The following is an 18563-nucleotide window of genomic DNA, read 5'->3' as shown; positions in this document are numbered from 1 at the left end:
TTTGCTGTGCAGCTGATTTCACTAATTAGTTCTCTCTCCTGGCTGAATTAGCAAATCCAGGTGATTGGAACAAAATACTGAGGATGACTTTTACTTTCTGAACCTGGACTTTCCACCTCTGCAGAAAATATTATAACACTGTATATTAGATGTTTTCAGATGTTCATCAGTTCTCAGGTTGGACAAAAACACATTTCAGTCTCTCACTCTGATGTGTTTGAAGGTGAAGTTGACTGGTTTGGTGAGTTTAGTGTTGGTGGTTTTGGGAAGAGTAGCTGAGATCACAGTGGACATCATGGTTTTAATCGTGTCATTTGATGGGTTGAAGAAGTCTGGCTTCAGTAGATTCTCCATTGTGTTATAACTCATGAAAGCCACAGCAGCTGATCCTGTGTGACAGAAACAGAAGCTTACATACAATACTACAACAATAATAACAACGATAAAAAATAAATAATTAGTGCTGTCAGTTAAACACGTTATTAACGGCATTAACGCAAACCAATGTTAACGGCGTACATTTTTTTTTTTTTTTTTGAGATTAACGTTCTTTTTGGCCTAGCAAACTTTGTCGTTTTTTTTTTTTTTTCACATGTTGTTGCAACAACTGGTAACGTTAGAAAAACTACAACACCACAACGGATCTATCTAGACCGGAAACAAAACAACAGGCACGCCGCACACACTTGTTTGGGCTTGCAAATCTTTCAAATTCGAACACATTATTCTCTATGAGTGTACACACACCGGCGGCGCCATTCGGCGTCTGTCCGCGGCGCCCAGCTACGGCTCAGGACCTTGTTCAAAATTGTAACAACAATGGCATCTGCTTTTCGCATTAAGTGGATCATGTGATGGCAAAACACATCGTCTTTGTCCTTGCTGGTTAATAATTGCCCCACGAGGACCAATTTACCAGCACCCATGTGACTCGTATCCCCCAACTTTACAGCCTCATGACATTCCGCACACACACACAAATACCCTTTTGTGTATAACTGAGAATAAGAGAAATATCTGTTATTTTATTTTATAATGTGTGTACCTTCCTATATGCACGTGTGATAGAGGTTTGGTTTGCTAGAGTATAGTTTGAATTCTAAATGTTCATTGAAGGGAATTCCTCAGTCGTGTCTTGTTGTAACCCTACCTCAGACCATAAAACTTTACGACCCAGGAAAGCAGGCATTCCAGCATTACACACACACACACTCTGGACTTTGAAACAGATATTCCCCCACATAACAAGCCACTGAATGTTGATGTGTATTCCTATGTTTCTCAAAGTGTCGTCACTTGCCATAACGGAAACACTGACAACTTTATTGTGTGTTTAATCAAACTTTATTTGTGTGTAATTATGCATATAAGTGTAACATTATGTTTCCCCAATCTTTACCTGTCATAATTTATATCTCTGTAATCCTCTCCATCTCACGGAGACGAATCTTGACTGCAAAGTACAATAATATGCATTTGTTCCAGGAAATATCATATTTCTAAGTATGAATCCTTTCCCTCATAAGACATATGGTAAAAGGGGGGCGTGTTTTTCTTCACACAAAGAAGACTTCTTCCTGCTACAGATCAGAAGTTTTGATTCGCTCTGTCCCCAAAACAGGGCGTAAACAGATGTCTGTTAAAAGGAAGAGACCCCCACTTCTCTCTCTCTTCTCTTCTCTCTTCGATCGCTCTTCTCTCATCGATCTCCTCTTCTCCCCGGCTTCAAGAAACATCTGAAAGGCTCAGGCCTTCTCCTCGGACCAACACATGTTCGAGTCGTAGCTGCCGTTCTTTGCAACTAAGTTCCTATCGCCTTTCCCCTCGACAAGGGAAACGACTGAACTTCCTCGGTAACGTTAAATTCAAGTGAGCCTTTACATCGTTTTTCGAAACGACCCAGAAGACGAAGCTAGACGCAAACCAGCCGGACACGCGCACGCGCGCGTCCCCTTTTCAGCATCACACTGAAAGAGTACCACATCTCGCAAGTATCTTTCTCTCTAACTGCTGATTCCTGGTGTTTAGCTTGTAGGTCTGCGAATTAAGTTACCCTCTATCTCTTAACTCTTTCTTTCTTTCTTTCTTTCTTTCTTTCTTTCTTTCTTTCTTTCTTTCTTTCTTTCTTTCATGTCATTCATTCCGATCACGTCATGTTTGTTTAAATGTTTGTTTGTTTTATTGTTTGCATTTTACGTACGTTTATATTTGTAGCTTATAATCTCTAGCGTGTGCCATTTTATTAATAAACCCATTTATACTTTTAACTGTCTCTGTGTTTGAAAACCCACTTTTTATAAAGTCAATGAAACAAAAGATCTATAAAGCTACAGGCTCTATATTATAAAACTACTTTGAGTAGTTCTCTTACGAGAGGTCTCTCGTACTGCGCAAGATATCTTACGCTAGGGGGAAATCCTTTTTCCGCGAGATATTGAAGCCAAAAATTATCCTTAATTTTGTAATAATGCAAAACGCGTTGCGGCAGCATGCAGACATAGGCGAGGCAGCTCGCGCGCCTATTGGCTGCTCTGCGGCAACTGCAGCAGCCTATCGAGCGAGGCCTGGCGTGACGCCAGACCCAATCAGGGCACTTCGCGCCTGCTGCGTCACGTCCCGCCGAAATGGGCGTGGTCTAGGCCTATAAATACCGCTCGCAGGCAGCTATTATCTGATTTTTCATCCTTCAAGCGAAGCACACGCATCGCTGTAGCTGGATTAGAAGCCGCGCCGTCTGAAAGAGAGCACCTTCAGCGGGACGAGTCACTAAAGTCGCTGGCCGCGCCGCCTTCCTTGCCTTCCTGCTGCGCTATCCGGCGTTATATCCTTTCTCTGCTACTGTGTTTATGTATGTGTGTGTGCTCGCCGCCGCGACACACACTCCCATTGCACTAAAAGAGCTGGGCGTCTTTTTCAAGACGCCCCTTTTCCTGATCACGTAGCTCTCGCACTCGCTGACGGCGACTGCCCTCACCGCGAGTTAGTTACTGCCTATGGTGACTCTGAGGACTCACCTGGCATCCTTCTCCGAGACTGCTCCTCCGCCCCCCCCCCCCAACCCGCAAAGCTTGCCGGTTCGCCCGCTTGCCTTGCCTGCTTGGGGGACGATACCTGTTCTCCCTCTGTTCGAGCCGCGCACACCGCACCGCTCACAGAGGATGTCAGGAGCGGGCGGTCACGGGGCTAGTTTTCTCTCTCCCTCTGTTCAAGCCGCGCAAAAATGCGCCGCTCACAAGGGAGGCTGGAAGCGGACGGTCAGGGTTAGTTTTTCTTTACGTTATAAGAAAGCTACCCTGCCTTCTGCGCCCCATTCATGCGTCACTCACCGGCGAAAGGAGAAAGGTGTGTTTTTAGTCCCTCCGAGGATGGACTGACCTTCAATTTCTCATACATTTCCCAGTTCCCTGATCATGCGACTGGAAATATCAATATTGCAGCAGGCGAGCCTGTTTTAATACAAGCGCGCCTGCAAGCATACGCCGAAGAAAGCATGTGACGCTCTTATATGCTCGTGCATCCGAAAACCTTTGTGTTCCCCCCTGTGGCTCAGTGGCGGAATCATTGGTTTTCCTCACGAGAGACCGGAGTTCGAATCCCGGTCTAGCGGCAGTTAAAATTATGCCGCCAATGCTTCGCTCTGTCAGTTCCCTGAAAAGCGACTGCAGATGTGCATTTTGCAGCCAACGAGCGCGTTGCACAACCCGCTCGCCTGCACCCAAACACCGTTTCTATGGTTTCCGTGCGTCACTGGCGAAAGGAGAAAAGAGCGTTTCTGGTCCCCCCGCGGACGGACCGACCTCCTCTTTCTCGTACATTTCTCATTCCCCTCTGAAGTTCGGGCGACTGGAAATGTCAGTATTGCAGTGAGCAAGCCTGTTGTAATACACGCATGCCTGCAAACAAACGCCAGCACGTTGACGCTCTCTTATAATACTCGCGCTAACTGAGTTACAATGTGTCTCCCCCTGTGGCCCAGTGGCAGACTCTCAGGTTTTTGCACGCGAGAGACCCGCGTTCGATCCCCGGGTCTACCGGCAGATAAAATTATGCCGTCAATGCTCGCTCTGTCAGTTCCCTGAAAAGGCGACTGCAGATGTGTATTTTGCAGCCAACGAGCGCGTTGTACAACCCGCTCGCCTGCACCCAAACACCGTTTCTATGGTGTCCCGTGCGTCACTGGCGTAAGAAAAAAAAAAGTTTTTCTGGTCCCGCTGCGGACGGACCAACCTCTTTTTTCCTATACATTTCCCACTCCCCTCTGGAATTCAGGTGACTGGAAATGTCAATATTGCAGTGAACAAGCCTGTTGTAATGCACGCAGGCCTGCAATAAACGCCAGCATGTTGACGCTCTCTGTTTCTATGGCAACTTCTCGCTCGTTCAGTTCCAGTAAATGTGACTGTTCCAGTGTATCCTGCAGTAAACAAGTCGGTTCTGTCACCCGCTTGCCGGCACACAAACGCCGTTTTTACGGCTACCCAGATAAATCCCATAAGTGTGAAATTTTCTGGTGTCCCGGCCACGGCCGATGGTGCTTTATGTGTAGAAAGAATGCCCACTGCCCAGTAGGGCTGGGCGATTTAAATCGCGATATTGTTATGCGCATCTCGTTAGTAAAGCCGGTTCCTTGATTAGTAGTAAATCGCCATCACCTGCTTTCAGATGGAGCGGCATTTACTACAAAGAGCCGTAGTTAACTGACAAGCTGAGCCATATCGCATTAATATCGCGGACGTATCGCCAGCGATATTTAATGTGATATGGCTCAGCTTGTCAGTTAACTACGGCTCTTTGTACACAGCAAAAACTCCAGTGTTAAATTAACACTCCTGGGAGTGTATGAGTCCACACTCAAGAGTGTTTAAGTTAATGAGATAATTAAGTGATTAATTTAGTGATGATTGAACATTATTGAAGACACCTGATGTTAACAAGCAGAATCACTGAAGGAGAAAATCTCAAATTGTAAGCCACCGTTATGACGATCAATGGTTGCTTTAGTTGGACTCTTGACCCATATATTATTAACTTTAGATTTTGTTTGGCTGTTGTATCTGAGTTATAACTGCCAGTTGAACAAAGAAAAAAAAGTGATCTGATGGTGTTGGTTATATTATGACAATCATAATTTGAGCTTGATCACTGAACTCATTAAAATCCTTCTTTCTGACTTCGATTTATGTTGTTGTTTACAGCATAACTGTGAATATGCATAAATGCCCAGAATTGTTGATATAATATAAAGGATTTCTTAAAAGTTGTTTTTAAAAAAAATCAATCTTTTAGGCACACAAAGATGTCAAGATTCAGTCTATGCATCTCAACAATAGTGAGGAGCAGAATATTCAATTAGGAAAAGTAAATTACATAGTCATAGACAATTCAGATCATAATTTATTCATACCGCAATGCATGATGGGAACCATTAATGAGTTGTGATTGGTGGCAACCACTGCAACATGCTTTATTATTGTCACCATTGTTGAGATTCACAGGCTGATTATTGATGTCTGTGTTTTAAATTAATTTGTCTGAATGTCTTTTGATCAGAACAATGTTTATTAAATATTTTGAATTATAAACTAAGTACTGATAATCAGGCTGAAGAATCACAAAACTGCTGCTAACAAGTTAAACCAAACTACCTCAAAAAGTTTCATTTTTGAGTATGGCAAAACATAACCAAAACTATAAGATAACATTTTACTTTGTTCAGTTAACTGTTATAAATCAATAACAGCAGACAAACAACAGTAAATATTAAAGTAAACACATAATGGCCTAGAGCCCAACTAAAGCAAACACCCATCACCTTAATGGTAACTTACAATTTGTGATTTTCTCCTTCAGTGATTCTGCTTGTTAACATCAGGTGTCTTCAATAATGCTCAATCATCAAAACTTAATTATCTCCTCAGCGCTAAATGCCGCTCCATCTGAAAGCAGGTGATGGTGATTTACTACTAATCAAGGAACCGGCTTTACTGACGAGATGCGCATAACAATATCGCGATTTAAATCGCCCAGCCCTACTGCCCAGTGCCCATCTCTACACACAAGCACAGCCCGTCACACAGGGCTCGCGCACATGAATCGACTCAGATCGATTGCGCTTCAAACATGGTGAATGTGCCCACTAACACCACGTTATGCATGTCTCACGGTTTCTGTAAAAACGAAACCAACGTGCATTCGCTTCACTCAAGCGAACGATGCTTTCAGTGTGGTAAATGTGCCCGCTGTCCCGCGCCCACATCCACACATAGACATGACAGTTCCTTCGGGAACCGCCCAGCCCTCCCCCTCGCGGTTGACCACCGCAGAGGAGTCGAGCGCGGGCAATCTGCCCGCTGTTATCAGCGCCCCCCATGCCTCAAATGTCACGAGCGCGACGCTTGTGTTACAGCACTCCGAAGCCTCCCCATCGCTGAGCGAGCGGAGCGCGCTTCGTATTCAACCCCTAGCTATTCATGCGGACGCATGGGCAAAGCTGCCCGGGGTTTCGAAGTGGGTGCTGAACATTATAAAAAGAGGCTATTCGCTACAGTTTCGCCGACACCCTCGCCGCTATGTGGCGCGCGTCGAGACCACGGTAAAAACAGAAGTAGCACATTTACTTCGAGCCGAAGTGGCGAAACTATTGAGCAAAGGGGCCATAGAGCCTCTCTCTCAAGTTCAGAGCGAAGGAGGGCTATACAGCAGATACTTCCTGGTACCGAAAAAAGACGGGGGTCTCAGACCCATACTAGATCTGAGGCAACTGAACAAAGTGCTTGTGAAGCGACAGTTCAGGATGCTCACGACCAGACAAATCCTTGTGCAGATTCGCCAAGGAGATTGGTTTGTGTCAATAGATCTGAAAGACGCGTATTTTTCAAATACAGATAGCGTCACGTCACAGGCGATATTTGAGATTCGCCTTCGGGGGCCAGGCATATCAGTACACAGTCCTGCCGTTCGTTTTGTCCCTGGCACCCTGTACATTTACGAAGTGCATGGATGCGGCGCTCGCACCCCTCAGAATGAGAGGCATGCGAGTACTGAACTATTTGGACGATTGGCTGATTCTAGCGCAATCTCGCGCAGTGCTCATAGAACACACGACCATTTTACTCGATCACCTCGAGGATTTGGGTCTCAGTGTCAATTGGGCGAAGAGCTCTCTGTCACCCAGTCAGAAGATATCTTTCCTGGGCACAGAATTGGACTCGCTGTCCATGATAGCGCGACTATCACCACAGCGCGCGGTAGACATTCAACGCACAGCGAACTCGTTTCGCTGCGGCGCGTCTGTCCCGCTCAAGAAATTTCAGAAGATGCTAGGTCTCATGGCCTCAGCATCATCAGTGCTCCAGCTGGGCCTGCTCCGCATGCGCCCGCTGCAGTTTTGGCTGAAAGCGCGAGTCCCACGCAGAGCGTGGGCATCCGGTTCGCTTCGCCTCAGGGTCAATCAGAAGTGCGTCACAACTCTGAAACCTTGGAGAGCGAACGACTGGTACCAATCAGATGTAAGCCTGAGGACTTCCTCGAGGGTGAGAGTGGTGTCCACGGACGCGTCCACCTCGGGATGGGGAGCGCTGCACGAGGGCAGACCGTTCTTCGGCCAGTGGTCGGAACGGGAAAAGCTCCTGCACATAAACTGCCTCGAAATGACCCACAGACAGTCCAACTGCTGTGGAAGAAATTCGGCAGAGCGGAAGTAGACGTCTCAAGAAAACGCTCACTGTCCGGAATTTTTCTCCAAGAGCAGGAACGCGCTGGCCCATGTGTGGCCCCGCCGCCCGCTCTATGCTTTTCCCCCCGTCTCTCTCCTGCCTCAGGTGATAGAACGGATCAGGGAAGAAGGATGCTCAGTATTGCTAGTGGCACCGTTCTGGAAAAACCAACCTTGGTTCCCAGTCGTGATGTAGTTAGCAAGTACTGCCCCGTGGCCAGTACCAGTGAGGAGAGACCTCCTCTCACAGGCCCACGGCTCGATCTGGCATCCTCACCCGGAACTATGGTCCCTTCATGTCTGGGCCATCAACGGGTACATGTTGGACTCCCTAAAGGAGTATTAAACACGATCACGCAGGCTAGAGCTCCGTCTACGAGACGGCTCTACTCCTCGAAATGGTCAGTGTTTTCGGGCTGGTGCACAGCCCGTGGTGTGTCACCCACAGACTGTGGTGTGACGGAGGTGTTTTCCTTCCTACAAGAGCTGTTGGATGAGGGCAGGGCCCCCTCCACGCTCAAAGTTTATGTGGCGGCTATAGCAGCGTTCTCAGGAACAACGCTTGGTCAGTCAATAGGAAGGAACGATTTAGTCATCCGCTTCCTTAGAGGGGCTAAGAGACTGAATCCTCCCAGACCTCCCTCAGTCCCCGTATGGGACCTTTCTACGGTTCTGGAAGCCATGAAAGGTGCGCCATTTGAGCCTTTACAGTCAATTGATTTGAAACACCTGTCTTTCAAGACGGTGTTTTTGCTGGCTCTCGCTTCAGTGAAGCGCATAGGGGATCTACACGCGCTCTCTGTGAGTGCGGCGTGCATGGAGTTTGGGCCTAATGACTCAAAAGTTATACTCAAACCTAAGCACGGTTATGTTCCAAAATCCCTCAACACACCGTTTAGGGCGCAGGTTATCTCCCTGTCAGCCCTACCGGTCCCTGATGAGGAAAGAGACGCGAGCCTCCTTTGCCCAGTCAGGGCATTACGAGCTTATGTGTCTCGCTCGTCTGTTTTCAGACAGACGGAGCAGCTCTTTGTTTCATTTAGCGGGCGTTCTAAGGGACTAGCCGCGTCGAAACAGAGCCTATCCAGATGGATAGTTGATGCTATAGCGCTGGCATACGCCTCCAAGGGCATGCAGTGCCCGTTGGGTGTCAGAGCGCACTCCACGAGAGGCATGGCCTCTTCGTGGGCCTGGTCAAGTGGGATTGCCTTGCAAGATATTTGTATGGCGGCAGGCTGGGCCTCCCCGTCTACATTTATATAAGGTTTTATAACCTAGAGGTTCCCGCCCTGCAGGCCAGGCTGCTGTCGGTCTAAGTTTACCAGTATTATCTGACCTGATGCTATCAGCTCAGAATGCTGCGTCTACTGAGCACAGCTCAATGTTCGACAGTAAAAAGTAGCAGCACGAGATGTGCCTGGGCAGACTGTGTAAGACCCACATTCCCCCATCAGTTCAGGCCGTACCCCGCCCTGTCTGTATGAAATTCGCGTCTCAGCGACGCTGCCATATGTGGAAGAGTGCGGCTTCGCCCCTCCCTCTTCCCGGACTCCCTGTGAGTTCCCTGAGTGATTGTGCACTATATGTACCCCGGGCTTTCGCCCTTGGGTCTTTGTTGTCAGATCTCAGCATGCACGGCGTTTTGCATTGGGTCCCCTAGCGTAAGATATCTTATGCAGTACGAGAGACCTCTCGTAAGAGAACGTACTCGGTTACTAACGTAACCTCGGTTCTCTCTAGAAGAGGGAACGAGTGCTGCGTATCTTGCCGTGCATGCACACGCTCTGGTTGCTTCGATGATGAAAAACCAGATAATAGCTGCCTGCGAGCGGTATTTATAGGCCTAGACCACGCCCATTTCGGCGGGACGTGACGCAGCGGGCGCGAAGTGCCCTGATTGGGTCTGGCGTCACGCCAGGCCTCGCTCGATAGGCTGCTGCAGTTGCCGCAGAGCAGCCAATAGGCGCGCGAGCTGCCTCGCCTATGTCTGCATGCTGCCGCAACGCGTTTTGCATTATTACAAAATTAAGGATAATTTTTGGCTTCAATATCTCGCGGAAAAAGGATTTTCCCCTAGCGTAAGATATCTTACGCAGTACTCGTTCCCTCTTCTAGAGAGAACCGAGGTTACGTTAGTAACCGAGTACGTTTTAATTTATAAACCCAAAGAGGTTTTATCTTCGTGGCCAGAAGATAAACTTTCTTGGAGTTTTGTAAACAGGAATACTTCTTCTTAACTGTGATAGTCTTACACTTATTCGCGGGACGAATAACGGATGACGAAACCAGTTACAGAACGAGGCATCGAATTTATGAATTATGACCATGAGTTATGATTATTAATATTCCTAAAATTCCCTATATCCTTGAGCTAATTCGCATTAACCCAGAGGCATTTACGCTACAAAATCCTGCAGTGCCATTTACATAGTTTTATATTAAATTTACATTTAGTTGTCTCAAATCATCTTTAATGTATACTGCCCAGCGGGCACCTTGACGTCAATTTAACATCAATATGACATCAACATTGATGAAGAACCTTTTTAAAGAAATCATATTTTGTATTTTAAAGACACCATGATGGTGGTTAGCGTTTGCTTTAGTTGTGCTCTTGACCCTTGACTCTTTAAAGGGACAATGTGTAGCTTTTTAGGTATTTTATTATCTAAAATCTATATTTTTATTCATAAATATGCCCTCAATGGTGTACAAATACCTATGCCAATGTTCAGACTAATCCTCGTAAACGAAGAATTTATTATCTTTATATACATGGGACGGGTAAGTCCACGGAGGCTTCCATGTAGTTCCGCCATCTTGAAAAACTATAATAGCAGAGAGGGACAAAAAGTACTAGGCCAACGCGTTTCCACAACGCATTTCGTTCAGAGCCAGCGTCACGTGACTGAAGCCAGCAGAAGCGGAGGAGCAGAGAGAGGCGCTTGTCACTGCCGCGGCAAGTTTAAAAGGCTGCACTGCACGGTTATTTATACACCGTTCATTCATACATACATATGAGTCACAGGATAAGGAGTCCTCGTCGTCGAAAAAGTCCAAAATAGATCGTAAAAGGAAACGTGACCGGAGATTACAAAAACAAGGGTTACTGTCAGGATAGCTAATGCAGGAGAAAGCTTTCAAAAGAGACCCTGAAGTTGCCTGCTTTCTTCTCGACAGGTAAGTCAATGTTACAGTCTTAATTACAAGCTTTTTTTTCATTGCTTGGTTGTGTACTTTATTATATAGACAGTCGAACATTTATAGTTAAAAGTTAAACAGGCTCTTTGATGAATAGCAGCTATTGAGTAAAGTAACGTTAGAGAAGGCTCTGATGATGATGATATCTAACAATGCACATACTTCAAAAAATATAACGAGTAAAGGCGGCATTACTACTAATTACCTTAGTAATGTTTTTGACAGTCAGTAGTTCATACTGTAACATTCTTTTTTTCGTTGTTTCAAGTTTCAGTTTGTTTTAAATAACAAACATGTTCACCCGAAGAAAAACTCGAAGTGCTATTATAAGACATCCTGTCATAGCTTTTTGGTACATAACGGCAACCGTAGATGCAACGCGCATTTGAAAAAGTGAGGCGCTGGAGAGCATTATTCGTTTGAATGCAAAATACAATTTCACCACTAGATGGGAGAAATTCCTACACAATGTCCCTTTAATATAAGATTTTCTCTGGCTGCTATAATTGAGTGTTTATAAAGCACTATTGTTGTAGCAAAAAAAAGCCATGAGATCAGGTGATGTTGGCTGTTTATTGATGATGATGATATCATCATGTAATTGCCTGAATCCCTGATCCTATTCAGGGTCTATGCTTTGATTATATAGGAGTTGTGGTTATAAAACTGTTTCATTCATAATCATTAATGGCAAAATAAGTCATTTGATTCTACAGCATCTATTAGTACTATTTAGTGCACAAAAACGTACTCGGTTACTAACGTAACCTCGGTTCTCTCTAGAGAGGAAACGAGTACTGCGTAAATCTTACGCTAGGGGAAAATCTCTTTTCCGCGAGATACTGAAGCCAAAAAATTATCCTTAATTTTGAAATAATGTAAAACGCGTTGCGGCAGCATGCAGACATAGGCGAGACAGCTCGCGCGCCTATTGGCTGCCCTGCGGCAACTGCAGCAGCCTATCGATAAGGCCCTATCGTGACGTCATCACCAATGGGGGCGCTTCGCGCCCAATACGTCACGTCCCGCCGAAACGGGCGTGGCCTGGGGCTATAAATATAGCATCGAAAGGCTAGCTTACCGGTTTTTCATCGCCGGAGCGAACCGGAGCGTGCGCAGGCACGGCAAGATACGCAGTACTCGTTTCCTCTCTAGAGAGAACCGAGGTTACGTTAGTAACCGAGTACGTTCTCTTACGAGAGGTACTCTCGTACTGCGTAAATCTTACGCTAGGGGAAACAGTGTAAAACGCCGTGCATGCTATGATCCAGCACCAAAGTCCCAAGGGCAAGTGCCCGGGCTCATGTAGTACATGATCATAAATGACTCACAGAGAGCCCAGGAAGAGTGGCTAGAATAGCATCATTCCTATAATGCAGCATCCTATAAGAAACAGTTATAGTGATGGTATTTTATTCAGTCAGGGCGACCCCGGCCTGGACTGATGAATATAGTGGGTCTTACACACTGCCCATAGAGCTGCGCGATCTAAACGAGCGTTGCTCGAGCCATTTCGGTATTCTGGGCCAGACGCACTCGGGGCAGACAGTACCGATTTTTAGACTGAAAGCAGCTTAGCTTGCAGAGCGGGAACCTCTAGGTTATAAAACCTTATAAATGTAGACGGGGAGGCCCAGCCTGCCGCCATACAGATATCTTGCAAGGCAATCCCACTAGACCAAGCCCACGACGAGGCCACGCCTCTCGTGGAGTGCGCTCTGACACCTAATGGGCACTGCAAGCCCTTAGAGGTGTAAGCCAGCGCTATAGCATCGACTATCCATATAGATAGACTCTGTTTCGACACGGCGAGTCCCTTAGAACGTCCGTAGAGTGAAACAAAGAGCTGCTCCGTCTGTCTGAAAACAGACGTGCGGGACACATAAGCCCTTAACGCCCTGACTGGGCAAAGGAAGCTGGCGTCCTTCTCCTCGTTAGAGACCGGCAGGGCAGACAGGGAAATTACCTGGGCCCTGAACGGTGTGTTGAGGGATTTAGGGACGTACCCGTGCCTTGGTTTGAGTATGACTTTCGAGTCATTTGGCCCAAACTCCATACACGTCGCGCTCACTGAGAGCGCTTGTAAGTCCCCTATGCGCTTCACTGAAGCGAGAGCCAGAAGAAACACCGTTTTGAAAGACAAGTGTTTGATATCTATTGACTGGATTGGCTCAAATGGGGCACCCTTCATGGCCTCCAAGACCGTAGAAAGGTCCCATATGGGGACTGAGGGAGGTCTGGGAGGATTTAACCTCTTAGCTCCTCTAAGGAACCGAATGACCAGATCGTTCCTTCCCAGTGACTGACCAAGCGTTGGTTTGGAAAACGCTGCTATAGCCGCCACATAGACTTTGAGCGTGGATGGGGCTCTGCCTTCATCCAGTAGCTCTTGTAGGAAGGAGAGAACCTCCGTCACTCCACAGTCCAGGGGTGAAAAGCCGCGTGCTGTGCACCAGCTGGAGAACACTGACCATTTTGAGGAATAGAGCCGTCTCGTAGAGGGAGCTCTAGCCTGCATGATCGTGTTTAATACTCCCTCTGGGATATCAGAGGGTACCCGTTGATGGCCCACGCATGTAGGGACCAAAGCTCCGGGCGAGGATGCCAGATCGAGCCCCTGGCTTGAGAGAGGAGGTCCCTCCTCACTGGTATTGGCCATGGGGCAGTGCTCGTCAGCTGCATAAGAACTGGGAACCAAGCCTGGTTCTTCCAGAACGGAGCAACCAGTAACACTGAGCATCTGCTTTCCCTGATCCGCTCTAATACCTGAGGTAGGAGCGTGATGGGGGGAAAAGCATAGAGCGGGCAGCGGGGCCAGACGTGGGCCAGCGCATCCCTGCTCTTGGAGAAAAATTCCGGGCAGTGAGCGTTTTCTTGAGACGCAAACAGGTCTATCTTTGCTCTGCCGAATGTCTGCCACAGCAGTTGGACTGTCTGCGGATGCAGTGACCATTCTCCTGCTGGAACATTGTTCCTGGACAGTCTGTCTGGTCCCACATTCAGGTGGCCAGGCACATGCGCTGCCCTGAGCGAGCGCAAATTGTGCTGAGCCCATACCAGGAGGCGTTTCGCTAACCTGTACAGGTTTCGGGATGTGATGCCTCCCTGGCGATTTATGTAGGCTACCACTGACATGTTGTCCGAGCGGACCAAGACGTGGTGTCCTGCTATTTGGGGACGAAAGCGCCTCAGCGCGTTGTCGACTGCCATAATTTCCAGGCAGTTTATGTGCAGAAGCTTTTCCCGGTCTGACCACTGGCCGAAAAACGGTCTGCCCTCGAGCAGTGCTCCCCATCCCGAGGTGGAGGCGTCCGTGGACACCACCTTCACACTCGAGGAAGTCCCCAGGCTTACACCTGACTGGTACCAGTCGGTCGCTCTCCAGGGTATCAGTGCTGAGACGCATTTTTGATCGACCTTGAGGCGAAAGAGACCTGAAGTCCACTCTCGACGCGGTACTCGCGCTTGTAGCCAGAACTGCAGTGGGCGCATGCGAAGCAGACCCAGCTGGAGAACTGTGGATGCTGCTGCCATGAGACCGAGCATCCTTTGAAACTTCTTTAGCGGGACTATAGTGCCGCGGCGGAAGGTTTCTGTCATGCGCTGAATAGTCAATCTGCGCTGTAGCGATATTTGAGCTGTCATTGACAGCGAGTCCAGTTCTGTGCCCAGAAAAGATATTCTCTGACTGGGAGACAGTGAACTTTTCGCCCAGTTGACTTTGAGACCCAGATTCTCGAGATGTTCGAGTAAAATGGTTCTGTGTTCTATGAGCTCCGTATGTGACTGAGCTAGAACCAGCCAATCGTCCAAGTAGTTCAAAACTCGCATTCCCCGAAGTTTCAGGGGAGCGAGGGCTGCGTCCATGCACTTCGTGAATGTACGGGGTGCTAGGGACAGGCCAAACGGTAGGACTGTGTATTGATAAGCCTGGCCCTCGAAGGCGAATCTCAAAAATCGCCTGTGACGTGACGCTATTTGTATTTGGAAATACGCGTCTTTCAGATCTATTGACACAAACCAGTCCCCGTGGCGAATTTGCGCGAGGATTTTCTTGGTTGTGAGCATTCTGAACCGGCGTTTTGAAAGCGCTTCGTTCAGTTGTCTTAGATCTAGAATGGGTCTGAGACCCCCGTCTTTTTTCGGAACCAGAAAATATCTGCTGTATAGCCCCCCTTCGCTCTGAGCTTGAGATAAAGGCTCTATTGCCCCTTTGCTCAACAGTTTCGCAATTTCGGTACGAAGTACACTTGCTACTTCCTTTTCTACCGTGGTTTCGACTCGCACCGCACAACGGCGGGGACGTCGAGCGAACTGTAGCGAATAGCCTCTTTCTATAATGTTCAGCACCCATTCTGATACACCGGGAAGCTTTGCCCACGCATGTGCATGCATAGCTAAGGGTTGAATGAGATCGGAGCTCTGGTCGTGACATAGTGGCGACCGGGGAGCTTCGGTATGCTGTATTATAGACACCGCATTTGCAGCGCTCGAGGCGGGGAGTGTTTTGATCACAGCGGGCGGTTCGCCCGCGCTCGGCTCTCTCACGGCAGGTAGCTGAGAGACGGCGAGCGTGGGGGAAACCGAGGGATTCGTCATGTCTGTGAGTGAATGTGGGCGCAGGACAGCGGGCACATTTGCACTGAAAACACCATCGACCTGAGTCGGCTGTATGTGTGTTGGTTTCATTTTTACAGAAACCGAGAGACATGCAGCGTGTAGTGTTTGTGGGCACTGGGACGTGGGCACGCTCACTACATTCTGTGCGCAATCGACATGAGTCGATTTTATGTGCGCGAGCCCTGTGGGGCGGGCTGTGTCTGTGTGTAGGAATGGGCACTGGGCAGTGGGCATTTTTACTACACTCATAACACTGTCGGCCGTGGCCGGAATACCAGAAAATACGCTCTTTACAGGATTTATCTGGGTCGCCGTGAAAACGGCGTTTGTGTACAGGCAAGCGGGTAATGTAACCGACTTGTTTACTGTAGAGTACACTGGAACAGTCGCATGTAATGGAACTGGACGAGCGAGAAGTTTTGGTGGAAACCCGGCCGCAGCGGGGCTTGAACACCGTCGTTTTCCTAAGCTGGCTAGGAAGACTTTGAGGCCTCGGGCTTCATCTCAATCTTCGGCCGAGTCCCACGCTGTGGGGGGCGGCGACCGGCAGAGCGAGAGCGTGGTCTCTGGTCCCGGGCCTGTCGACACTGTGAAGCGGCGGCGGGGGGCGGCGGCTGCGAGCAGACGGCTGTTTAGAGCGGCCTGATGCGGAGCTAGAGCGCTTTGGCAAGAAGTGCTTCATGGCCTGCGACGTCTTTTGTACCTCAGCGAATCTGTCCGCGAAATCTTTGACGGACGATCCAAAGAGGCCAGTAGCAGAAACAGGGGGCGTCGAGGAACACAGAGCGCTCCGAGTCCGGCATTTCTGAAAGCGTCAGCCAGAGGTGTCTCTCAGCAACGGTGAGAGAGGCCATGTTCCGCCCTATGGCCTGTGCAGCGGATTTTGTAGCGCGGAGAGCGAGGTCCGTAGCGCTCATTAAATCCGCCACGTTGACTGCTTCCGTGCCTTCCTCGTCCAGCTTTCGGAGAAGGTTAGCTTGGAAGATCTGGAGAGTGGCCATAGTGTGTAGCGCTGATGCAGCCTGCCCAGCGGCGGTGTAAGCGCGACTGTGCAGGGTAGAAGTAGCGCGGCAGGCTTTTGAAGGTAGCGCCGTCTTAGTCCGCCGTCCAGCAGAGGGCGGGCAAAGATGGGCTGCTACTGCCTCCTCCACCAGAGGGAGAGCGAGGTATCCTCTGTCTTTGGCACCGTCCACCACGGAGAATGTCGCTGAAGCAGAGGAGCGCAGCCTGGCTGAGAAAGGGGCGCTCCAAGACTTTGCCAGTTCTTCATGAAGCTCAGGAAGAAACGGGGCGGGTCTTGAGGGCGTGGAAACGCGGTCCCCTTGTAAGAAACAACCGTCCAGACGGTTGCGTGTAGGCTCGGCGGGCGCGGACCACTCGAGGCCGAGGCTCTCTGTGGCCTGTGTGAGCAGACGCATCAGCTCAGCTTCAATACTGGCCCGTTTTCCTGACGACTCGCGGGCAGAAGAAGGGGCGAGGTCCACAGAGCTCGCCCAATCCTCGCTGTCCGAAGCCAGGATAGAGCAGTTGTCCTCCTCGAAAACTGCCGCTTCTTCCTTGTCATCTCCGGCGGAAGCGGCGGCCAGCGGCGGCCACTGTCCGGGAGTGAGAGACTCGAGAGAAGCAGACGGCGAAGCTGGCAGGTGCACCGGCGAGCTTTTCTCGGTGGGAGGCTCAGGGATCCGCTGAGCACGGCGCTTTTTACGGCGCGGCGTCGCAGCGGGAAGTGCAGGCTCGTGGAAAGTTGCCATGCGAGTCCTCAGAGTCGCCATAGGCATAAGCTCGCAGTGAGGGCATCCGCCGTCGGCGAGCGCTAGAGCTGCATGTCCTTCACCCAGGCAGGAAACGCAGATGACATGGCGGTCCCCGTCGCTGAGTGGGGCTCGGCACGAGCCACAGGATGGACGAGACATCTTGAAAAAGACGCTCTGCTCTTTTAGAGAAGGAGTGTGAGTCGCGGCGGCGAACACACACTATGCAATGAAAGGATATGACGCCGGATAGCGTAGCAGGAACGGCGGTTGAAGGCGGCGCGGCCAGCGACTCCAGGTACCGAACTCGTCCCGCTGAAATGCTTTTTCCACGGCGCGGCTTCTTCTCTCTGGATCCAGCGATGCGTGAGCTCCGCTGAAGAGATGAAAAATCGGTAAGCTAGCCTTTCGATGCTATATTTATAGCCCCAGGCCACGCCCGTTTCGGCGGGACGTGACGTATTGGGCGCGAAGTGCCCCCATTGGTGATGACGTCACGATAGGGCCTTATCGATCGGCTGCTGCAGTTGCCGCAGGGCAGCCAATAGGCGCGCGAGCTGTCTCGCCTATGTCTGCATGCTGCCGCAACGCGTTTTACATTATTTCAAAATTAAGGATAATTTTTTGGCTTCAGTATCTCGCGGAAAAGAGATTTTCCCCTAGCGTAAGATTTACGCAGTACGAGAGTACCTCTCGTAAGAGAACCTTTCAGCTATAGCATTACTTAGACACACACAGACATCAAGAAACTGCATATGAATCTCAACAATGGTGACATTCAAACAAAATATCCAGATAATCAGATCAACTCCAGCTGCATAATTTATTAAAGCCGCAATGCATGCTGGGAGATATGGGTGAGTTTTGATTGGTGGTACCCAGCATGCACTGCAGCATGAAGCATTTCATTGATTGTCACCATTGTTGAGAGTCATACACTGATGGCTAAGTAATAATGTAGAGGAAAAAGTTTAATGCTCTTAAAATCCTTTACATTATTTGATAAACAACATTGCTCACATGCAGTCAAATGAAATGGCTTCTATTATTAAACAATATTAAAACCACAAGTCCAATATGTTCAAATCATTAGACCCAGAATAAGATTAGAGATTCAGGCAATTACATGATGATGATTTTATGATTCTCATGGCTTTTTTAGGTACAATAATTGTGCTTTATAAACACTCAATCATAGCAGCCAGAGAAAATGTTATATTATAAAGTCAAGGGTCAAGAGCACAACTAAAGCAAACGCTAACCACCACCATGGTGAC

General features: G+C 48.7%; 1 protein-coding gene across 1 annotated transcript in view; it reads right to left on the bottom strand.

The window, feature by feature from the left end:
* LOC309495532 (adhesion G protein-coupled receptor E3-like) overlaps window positions 1-18563 on the bottom strand; it is a gene marked incomplete at its 5' end in the record, with an annotated part of 84878 nt that overhangs the window by 46503 nt on the left and 19812 nt on the right. The window contains one exon of the mRNA XM_082165313.1: window positions 208-389. Within this exon, the coding sequence (XP_082021439.1) occupies window positions 208-389 (182 nt within the window). The remainder of the gene's footprint in view (window positions 1-207; window positions 390-18563) is intronic.

This window comes from Leuciscus leuciscus, assembly GCF_965113295.1.
Source record: "Leuciscus leuciscus genome assembly, chromosome: 3".
Lineage (NCBI taxonomy): Eukaryota > Metazoa > Chordata > Actinopteri > Cypriniformes > Leuciscidae > Leuciscus > Leuciscus leuciscus.
This window is presented reverse-complemented; position numbering and strand designations above follow the sequence as displayed.